The sequence below is a fragment of the Nicotiana sylvestris genome, chromosome 2 (assembly GCF_000393655.2).
Source record: "Nicotiana sylvestris chromosome 2, ASM39365v2, whole genome shotgun sequence".
Classification (NCBI taxonomy): domain Eukaryota; kingdom Viridiplantae; phylum Streptophyta; class Magnoliopsida; order Solanales; family Solanaceae; genus Nicotiana; species Nicotiana sylvestris.
In genome coordinates this window covers 28,019,012-28,029,673 of record NC_091058.1, presented here as the reverse complement: position 1 = coordinate 28,029,673, position 10,662 = coordinate 28,019,012, and the positions used below count along the sequence as shown (strand labels likewise).

Sequence of the window (10,662 nt, the reverse complement as noted above, 5' to 3'; positions counted from 1 at the left end):
TCAGTTTTAATAACTAGATGTCATGCCTATAGGGTTTAAAATCAGCTCTAATAGAAATCATGCCTATAGAACTTAAAATCAGTTTAGTTAAATAAATTAGTTTAATTCATGTTTGTTCATTCTGAATTAGTTTAATCAACTCTCTGTTTCCCTAAATGAGTTTTCAAACACTGCCTTAATTAATGCCGCTAGAAAGCATGTCTATAGGATCTCAAGTTATCCGTTTTAAAATTGTTCACTATTTTACTGCATTCCTAATTAACATAGATACCATGCTTTTAGGACATCACTGTTATGCATTTAGGCAATCCTCTAGGGCGATTTAAATTCTACAACTATAAACTATGCTTTGTTATTTGAGACTGTGCAGATTGAACAGGTATAAAATCAGTAGGCAAGCTAATAGGTCCTTGACACTTGGTCCTAATTCATGTCGTATAATCCCTTCTCACCTAGGTATCTTGTTCTAGGATTTTCTCTTAAATACCTGACTGTTGTTTGAAGATGTGCATTTATTTGTTATATTTGTGGAGGTGACTATGAGCCTGTAATTTGTTCTCTTTAAATGCAGTCCTAATTGTTCTTGATTGACGCCTAGACTTTTTATCCTTTAAAACCTTAGGAAGGTCTATAATTGTCCAAAAATAGATGTCCTAACCAGGGCCACGAGGAAGGAACGGGTAGTGCACGCATAGGACATTTTCAAGGTTGCTAGAGTGCTTTAGGTTATGATCAAGGGAAGGGAATTAAGTAGTAAAGATATGATGACTACACGCTAATGTCACGTGTGAGTGATTACCGGCCATTGCGTGGGGTGATCCTGTAGGCTAACCAACCTAGGACCCCTTTTTCCCAATTTTGATGTTTAAACTTTACTTTCTCTATATATGCAATTTGCTCCCGTCTTTTCCCTTTGTCTCATTACTTGAGTCATACAATGTCCAAAATATGCCTTTATTTGCAATTATGTATTTAAACTATTTACTTGTTAAAAGGACTAATTCATAAGTACAAGTTCAGTCGGGACCCACCGTTGTGGACCGAGAGGGGTGCCTAACACCTTCCCCTCAAGGTTATTTCGAGCTCTTACCCTAAATCTCTGGTAATACAAACTAGTCTAAAAGTTAATCGCTCTAGGTGCCCTAACGCACCATAATCCGTTAGGTGGCGACTCTTCAAAACCCAAATTCCCAAAAGGAAATGAGTTATTACCCCCCATGAACGTCGGAACCCGGACTTCTCTCTCCGCGGAGGGGAAAAAAGGGGGCGCGACACACAACACACTTGATAACCGCTCCATGTGCGCATTTCTGGCCAACTACTGCACGCCCAAGGCTGGCATGCGCCCAGCCTTGCCTTTGACACTGCTCCCGCTCAGTGTCATAGCCACAACTTGTCGCCCATGACTTAGCCGCACGCACGTCCGCTGCCACAGCCGTTTGTTCAGTCAAGTCGCCCCTGCTTGATCAAGTCTGCCCTTTGCCAATGCCAAGCTGATATTAGCATCAAGTCGCCAAGCCATGATGTCATTCCCTTGCTAAGTTGACGAGGCCAATGTGTATTGGAATATCTTGCTCGTACTCTGTCAAATTCTAATATAGTTTAAGATATCGTCCCACAGAGACTGGATAATCTATGCTACAGACTTGTAACATTTTAACTACTATTTGAGAGAATCAATTTGATGAAAAGTGAGTGAGGTTTAAAACTTGTTAATTACTTAATCAAAAGAAATATTTTTGGAAGATTTATAAATTAAAAAGGAGTTGGGAATCATTGAATTCACTTGATAATATTACTATAATAAAATTTCAATTTCTACATTTAGTTCTCTAAAGAATAATTGCTTATTTCTAATACAATTATATTTTGCTCACTAAGAAATAACCAACTAATAACACTCCGTGAGAATTATGTTAATTAATCAACTTAAGACTAGTGACATTTAAACCGAAATATTTTTCTTGCTTGAATTGTGCTAAAAGAAAGTAAAAACTTCGCGAAAATATTTTTACTAAGGATCAATAATCTTGCCTACAACAATTCCTCCGTGAGAATTAAAACTGAGGCAAGCAAGATACTGACTTGAAATAATAGTTTACTAAAAAATAACTTTTACTCTACTATTTTATTCATATATATTAATTTTGCTCTGTGAGAATTATAAAATTAATATATGAATAACTTAGAGATAAAATATATAGACATGATAATAGAGTAACCATCATTTCAGCATAGTATGAAATGTAAATAAAAAGTGTCAAGCCAAGAATATATAAAAACTAAGATAGTATTATAAAATATATCAAGCTTCATCGACTATCCCAACAAAAAGAGATTACTCCATTATGGAGTAAGAAAAGCTAAAAAAGATATTTAGAAAACTAGAAATATTTTTACTACAAGAAAAGATGACCAAGACTAATTCTTATCTTGCAAAGATTGGATATGCTTATACAAAGAGAGCTTGATATTTATAAGAAAAGATGAGTAGCTTTTGTCATGTTCCACTTTTGCGAATGTGAAATCCATGTATGCGAAGTGACCTTTGTGTACGTAGATTATATATATGCAACTATGGCACTTGTGCTTCACTCTTGACTTCATGAGTTAGTCTTGCAAATGTAGCTTCCATGTATGCGAAGTGACCTTTAGGTAGATTCAATATATGCAAATATGGCACTTGTGCTTCACTCTTGACTTCATAGGTTAGTCTTGCAAATGTAGGTCCCATGTATGCGAATGTGACCTTGCGTATATAGATTCCACATATGTAACTATACTCCTTTTCATCTCTAATTGTCTCTTTCCATAAGCCCGTATGTATATTCCACATTTGCGAATATGAAGATGACATGTGCAACTGTGGCTTTGCTTCATTCTCTTGTCTTTTAGCTTCTTTTCTTCTTTTTCATAATTTCTTTTTCCTACAAGATTTGTTAGAAATATGCGAGGATAGGATATTATTATTCATATTTAATTTTAAAAACTTATTTTTTTACAAATGAAATTACATGAATAATTTTTATCCATCATAAGTCATTTGCCCACAAATTCCTTAGGTGCCAGCCCGGTCACCTAAGCCAAGACAACACCAAGTTGCCAATGCCACTGCCTTTGGCACTAAGCCGCCATGTCTTAGTGCCTAGGTCTTTCCCGCTTTGCCTTGTCAAGCTCCCGTTCAGCCCACCTTGTTCCTACAAGACCTTGGCCTTTGCTTGAACATAGCCCACTCGTGCTTTAGTGTAGTCCATCACACCTTAGCCCTCAATTAGTAGTGTAGTTCGTCGCACTTACTCTTGCAACAGTTTGTTGCCATTGACAATGCCCGCATTGTCCCGCATGTTAATTTCCCTCCCGCACATTGGCCAATGGCAAGGCCATTATGCCAAATCCTTGCCACTGCTACGCCGATTGTCGATCAACTTTGTGAAAAGTCTAACACCTGTCATCCTTGTTCATAGTGGTTGGGGAGTTCTCTCCAAACTACTAGGCCAAGGGTTCAACGCTGGTCGATCAGTTTATGTCCTAGAGTACTGTATTAGTGATCTAGAATGCATTTTGCTTACCCTCTCGTTTCTATATTTAAGAATCATCATATTCTCGACATTCAACAAGACATGTGTTAGTTAATTTATCTGTAGTTTTAATTTGAGTGTATTACAACTTACACACACATTACAAAACGCATGACCTAGACATATTTTTGCAAATTTATAGCCCAAAGATCCCAGATACGAAAAATACGAATTTTTTCGTTTGAATTGATTCTCCAAATCTTCTTTTGCAATTTTTTTGCGTGACTTTTAATTTTTTGCACATGATACATTTCTACAAAATTACAAAACAACCATATTACAACTCGAAAAACGATAAAATCTATAACATAGATAGTCACTAGGAGTGTCAATGATTCGGTTCGGCCGATTATCTTATAAAAATTTTACTACACTAATTTTTCAGTTATTCCATTTTGTATAATCAAAATTAGACTTTTCGAAACCGTCCCAATCATCTCAATTTCTCTTCAGTATCGGTATGGTATTTTTTTAAAAAGTCATGCAAGAGTCGTTAGTCGGAGTTATAATATGGTAAATATGTACTTGCATAGGATTTTAGCAAAACTCGCTAGATATTTGTACTATTTTAAAAGTGAAAATCAAAGGAACGAGAAAGATGTGCAGAATATAGATTCATCCCACTATTTTTATGATTGCGTAAAATAAATTAAGCAAAAACAAGAGAATATAAATCATACCACTAATCATGTTGGAACTCAAGAATAGAGCTTATTAGAAGATTAGTACTCAATAAGAGAAATTTAAATCATACGAGAGGAAATATATCCAATACCTTGCGGTTTGCTACTGAAGATCGCTGGAATACCTAGTGCTTTGTTACTCAAGATGTTAGAACTAATTTAGTTTCTATATGAGTAGTAGAATAAGTCTGGAAGTTGGGAGTTTAGATATTAATTATTTGGTCAGTTATAGCTATTTTCATAATCCAAGACTCAAGAGAAATTTTTTTTAATACTTTGTTAGTTTTAAATTTAATATATTAAAATCTATTTTTCGTATATAAATTTATTCGGGACAGTTCGTTATTTTTTTGATTTATTTTTATAGAATTAAAAACCTTCCTTATTATTCGGTACGGCTAAAAATTTATAATTTTATTAAAAGAAATTTAATAATAAATTGGGTACAGGTCGATTCAATTGGTTTATTTGATTTTATTACTCATTTTCCCTATAGCAGAAGGGTTGGGTTGTTGGGGGGGGACTCATTTCAGGTTTTTTTTTTTTTCTAGATAAAACTCGTCGTCGTCGGTTCGTTTAAACCCTATGTCCCAAATTTATCAACAGCTTTGAATGTCACCATGTCTGAATCAGAAGGAGAACATGAAGAAAACCTGGATTATGATTCTCCACGATACTCTCCCTATTCTCCACGATACTCTCCCGCTTCTCCAAGATACTCTCCCTCTCCTTCTCCTTATAATTCTGATCAATCCTACTATGGTGGGAAATGTCATAAAACCGAAAAAACTGATCGAATTAGCGCCTTGCCAGATTCTTTGATACTTCACATCCTCTCTTCCTTGGACATGGGTGAAGTAGTACGAACTGGGGTTTTGTCAAAAAGGTGGCACCTCTTGTGGACTTCACAACAATCCCTAATTTTCAGTTACTCCGGCCAACATGTTAATGGTATATATAAATTCGTTATCTTTATTGATAATACACTACTTCTTTGCCGGTCTGGTATGGTCAAAAAGTTTTCGGTCGATTTTATTTACAGCAAACGCTTTGTTCGACACGTTAATAGATGGATGATATTCATTAAAAATAAACTTGTGGAGGAGCTGGATCTGAATCTTAGGTCACGAGGTAATTTGATTGAGATTTACAATTTACCCCAGATTATGTACTTCGATGTCCGTTTACGACATCTTAGTTTGTGCAATTGCAATCTTGTACCAAAAGAAGAAATTTATTGGCCTGCCCTTAGGGATTTAGAAATTGGATATGCTGAATTGAACCGAGATGTTATTAAAAAGATTTGTTCTGGATGTCGTGCGCTGGAGTCTCTCAAGTTTAGGAGTTGTTATGGGGTTGATTATTTTGATATTGATTCCAAAAGTGTGAAGAAGTTGGTGATCCATGAATATGGGCGACAAAACCATGATGATGCTGATGATGATGATGACGAGCTGGGAATATATGCTAGGAATGTTACTTCGCTGGAAATTTGCGGTTATTTTCATAAAAGAATACTTGTTCTTGAGGATGTAAAAGCTCTACTCGATGCTAAGCTAGATTTCTATAGGAATACAGATGACTATGAAATCGAACGTGAATTTAGGACTGACCAGAATATGTTAAAAAATCTCCTTGTATCACTCCAGCATGTTGAGAAACTCTCCATTGGGACATGGTGTCTGCAGGTTTGAATCCGTACTTAATTTTAATCAGTCATCGGGATATAGCCATTCTTTATTTGCTAAATAGTACTACCAGTTATATGAAAATCTTATTAGTGCACAATGCAAAGTGTTTGAAGTACCATCCCATATAGCAATGCCTTTATGCCAATGTTACTACTCTTGTATTGATTCAGAAGCATTATTCTCTATTTGCACCTCTGCATTCATGGATCTCTGCTTATATACAATGTTATTATAAGTTATTGCTTCGTCACTTAATTAAAGCGAGGAAGAAGCTAGGTACTTCCAATTCTCCATAAATTGTATGAAAGGTGCACTTCACACCTCGCTTTTGCTTCAATTGTCACGTGGCCATTGTTGTTCATTTGTGCTTTTCGCTTTTAAAAGCAATGGTTATGCATGTAGTGCCATCTTTCAGATCTTCAAACAGCTTCTAATTCTTTGGTTTGAATAATTTGAATCTCTTTCAAATATTCCAATAAATTAAAGACTTTGAGAATTCGTGAACATAGATCCCTACTAGATTCCAGGAAAGATTCTTGACACGGCTAAGAAAAGGATGAGAGAAAAAGGGAAGAAAAGAAAGAGATGCACTTTAATTGCTTTTGAGTTTTGAACCATGATGACTTGCTGATCTAAAACTGGAAGAACTGATCTTGATCAGGGATAGGGTCATGAGACCACTAGGATTGGGATTAATTCCTGATCCAACAAAATGATACTAGTATTATTTTGAGAAACATCTAGTTTGATTATGTTAATCTAGGATTATTCTAGCTTTAAGTTAAACCTCTAAACCAATCTTTTGATAATTAATATAATGGCCTAGGTCCTTACGTCATTGGAGATCAGAAATTTGCCATGCCCCAGAATGAGATGCAAATACTTGACATTAAACACTCCTATGAAGAAATGGGAGCTCCCTGGAATAGCAATCCTTCTACAAAGCTGTCCTCAGGTTGAGATGTTGCACATAAACACAGAATCTGCATTCGAAGAGGTACGCGTGCTCCTTCTTCTACTACTATTGTTATTCTTCTATCTTCTTGATTTGATGCTTAATTTGTTGCTCATTGGTACAATGCATATGTATACATAGTTTGAGCTTAAAGTAATGGATTCAGTTGAACATATAGAACAATATCTGCCTAACATTTATGTACAATGATCAATGATTAACCAATTACCTTTGGAATGTCGTACATGCTGTAGTACCATTTCGGAATGCCCCTTATTCTACTATCAGTGTTCTTCTAATCTGCTTCATTTTATGTTTAATTTGTTGCTCGATGGGTACATAATTGAGTGTGATCTTATTATATGGGCTGAATATATAGATAGTCCCTTAAACTTGTCTGAGTTTTTCATTTAGACACTTATATTAAGCATATGACCTATTGAGCACCTGATATATGCTCAAACTGTGTCTATTAAACACTAGTCGCTGACATGGCAGATGCGTATTTGCCTCTTAAAATTAAGCGTGTGAAATGACTTTATGTTAAACTAGTATAAACACTTTAACTGGAAAATATAAAATTTCGCCAGAAAAATGAGCTTCCAGCCGTTTGTGTTCTACTTTCTCTCCGCCTTCCAAACTCATTTTCCGTTTTTTTCGGCCATAGATTGGAAAACACTGTTCTTCTTTTTCTGCTTCTTCACACCATCCATTCTTTCTTCTTCAAGATTCAGACTTATTTTCTCCGCCGTTCTAACCCATCTTTCTTCCAAATTTTTTTCAGATTCAAACCCATTTTTCTGAATAGATCTTGTATTTAGTTGATAAAGATGTTGTTGTTACTGCTGTGATAGTGTTTTGCGGTGGTTTTTTCCATTTTTCAACAATTTTCACGTCTTTTGGGATATTTCCAAAGCTAAATTTGGGATCTGGTACTGAACCTCCATTTCGGTTCTATATCGCCATGGCAAAATGGTTGTTGTCATTGGCGATTTACACAAAGAAGCTTACGGGCAGAATCCGAGCTCAAAATCGGTGAACAATCCGGACATGGTGCTGAGAGCAAACATGTGTGAGAAAAGCCAAAAGAAAACTTTGTTGGTAAAGAAAGGGAAATCTCCATTAATTGCAAGACTGGGGAATGGGGAAGATCTATCTCTATTTATACGTGGATAACTGAACGGTGAATATTATATATGTACTGGAAAATGAAAATTCAGAGGTAATGAAAAGATTGACGTTGATGGGGATTCAGTAATACTTCCATGGGATGTTTATAACTGGTTGTTTGACCATGATGAAGTTGGCTATGCTTTCTGCATGTTCTAGTTTGAAATCACCATTTTTTCATATGGAGCTTCACCAGAATTTTTTTTTACGGTCAACTTCCCCTCTCTATATATTACTGTATATGTTTTTCAAATTTTGATTTTGTTGCTGATGTGTCATTTTTACTGGTTTGTTTGTCATGTCAAGGCAAGTGAAGTTCACGCTCTGAACTAAGGTTAGGAATTGACAAATTTGTGTTCAATAGGCACAGTCTGAGCATAGGTCAGTTGTTCAATATGTCATAGGCTTATTTTATTTAAACGAATAATTTGGACAAGTTTAGGAGGCCGTCTATGTATTCAGCCTATTATTGTATGTATACATTTTAAGCCTATTGTTGTATGTATACATAGTTCGAGTTGGTGAAAGAATGGATTAGTTAAAAACATACAAAACTAGCTCTAAATTTTCTTCTACATTTGCATGCGTTGCTCCATGATTAACCAATTACTTCTGGAATATTGTCATACTATTGCAGTATCATTTTGGGTCGCATTTTAAGAATTCTAATGACTTCAATGGAGAAAATTACTGGATATCAAGACCTTGCTGGGTGCTGCATCTCAAGACTTTAAGGATTCACGGCTACGAGTGGTGGGACGGGGATGAGTACATCCTTTCTTTTCTGCAAGTTGTTCTAAAGAATGGAATGGTGCTTCAGAAAATCATCATTGATTTCTTCGAAATCAACTCCTATGAAAAACTTACAAAGAAGTTGCTAAGTTTTCCCAGGTCGTCAAGGGAAGCTGTCATTCTCTTCTCTAGTTGAGACTTAAACTAATAAATTTATGTTCTCTTAGTAAATAACAAACATCCTTTTAACTTTTTTTTTTTTTTGGGGGGGGGGGGCGGGGGGGAGGGCGGGGGGCTCTATATTTGCTCCATCTAATTAACAATCATCTTTTCTTTGATAACTGGTCGAGATAGCCATCCTTTTTTCCATTTTGTAATAAATCCCCTTTCTTTTGTTGGCTTTTTGGCATTTTTGTGCTATAATTGTTATTTGTCGCGCACAAGGAAGTAAACTCGTGTTATTCTTTTATGTGTCCTTTCGTTAGCAAATCTATATTTTTGAGTAGATTTTAAAGTATATACAAAACTTGGGAAAGACTAGCTTTCACGAACTGGCCAGTGAATTCTACACGTTGAAAGTTAATTGAACTCCACAAAGGCACAAAACTTTTGGAACTGGGAATTTTAATACCTAGTAATCTCGTTTTCCACATAGTTGTCTACTATAAATTCTCCATTAATGATGGGCAAAGAATATTTTTAGTCTGTGGTCAAAATTATTTACATCCAGTAGCCATAAAAATGCATAAATTTTTTTTGGTTATTATTTTGAGAGCGGTTATATATAAATAAGCATTTGTCTTGACGGAGGGGAGGGGATTAGAAGAACTAACCCAAATAGTTGTGCACTTAATCTCTTAATAAAAAAATAGCCGGCGGATGTATAATATATGCATAATTTATGTATAATATGTGTATAACTATGTTAATTAATGTTTAATCTATGTATCCCGGTTAAAAAAAGTAAACAGTGAATTTGATCGACTATTATTTCTGGCTTTTCTCAAGTCGAACTCATTTTTCTTTTAGTAGGACTAGGAAATAAAAATGAGATTGGGAGATCTCAAAATTAGATACTGTCCATCTATGCGTACAGAATTGTGTATTAATGTAATCCACATCTACAATAATACATTATAGCAACAACAACAATAACAATATATCAATATATGACTCCTAATATAATTAAAGTCAATTCTATGAATTTTCACCATCTACAATTCAAACTCGTTTGATTCCAACTGTCAATAAGCTACTAGCATTAGCACTCGCGCGAATGCGCGGACACTAATCATGTCAATTATTTGAGTTATTTGAATTGTATTTAAATAATCTTATAATTTAAACATTCTCGATAAATATAGATAATCATTAAATATTAATTAAGAAATATTACATGAAAAAGATTAACCATTTGTCAAATCAAATCTCCTAGTTATAACTCTATTTTTCTTTTTGGGTATAATTCTTGTTTGTGTCATTGGATCCTAGAAATAATCAGGAAACAAAATAATAACTCATACTTATGGCAAAAAAATTAAAGGTTGAGACTATGAAGGACACTTTGGATACAACTTAACTCTTTTACTACTACTTGAACTCTTATTTGGTGTGTTAATATCTTTCAAAAAATATTTTTATTTTAAAATTTCAGTTTCTAAAACTTTATTTGTCAATAATAATTATTTTTTATAATAATGTAAGTGAAAATATTATCCTTAATTCAAAGTTCATTTTAGTCGGCTATCTAAAAATTTTAAAAAAATAGCCACTGCATTTTTTCCCCGGTATGACTCTATTTTGATATTTGACATTAACCATGTTAAATATCTGAGTTATTTGAATTATATGTA

General features: G+C 34.6%; 1 protein-coding gene across 1 annotated transcript; it reads left to right on the top strand.

The window, feature by feature from the left end:
* The first annotated feature begins 4,780 nt into the window (after positions 1 to 4,780).
* Positions 4,781 to 9,058, top strand: LOC104247092 (putative F-box protein At1g49610). Its single transcript, XM_009803038.2, has 3 exons — positions 4,781 to 5,949; positions 6,779 to 6,949; positions 8,715 to 9,058. Exons 1-3 carry the CDS (start codon positions 4,882 to 4,884, stop codon positions 9,003 to 9,005), a joined length of 1,530 nt encoding a protein of 509 aa, XP_009801340.1. The 5' UTR covers positions 4,781 to 4,881; the 3' UTR covers positions 9,006 to 9,058.
* The last annotated feature ends 1,604 nt before the right edge of the window (positions 9,059 to 10,662 follow it).

Coding starts and splice junctions, on each gene's coding strand:
- LOC104247092 (XM_009803038.2), top strand. CDS start 4,882: ATGTCTGAATCAGAAGGAGAACATGAAGAAAACCTGGATTATGATTCT. Junction 5,950..6,778: donor TTGGGACATGGTGTCTGCAG/GTTTGAATCCGT, acceptor ATAATGGCCTAG/GTCCTTACGTCATTGGAGAT. Junction 6,950..8,714: donor CAGAATCTGCATTCGAAGAG/GTACGCGTGCTC, acceptor ATACTATTGCAG/TATCATTTTGGGTCGCATTT.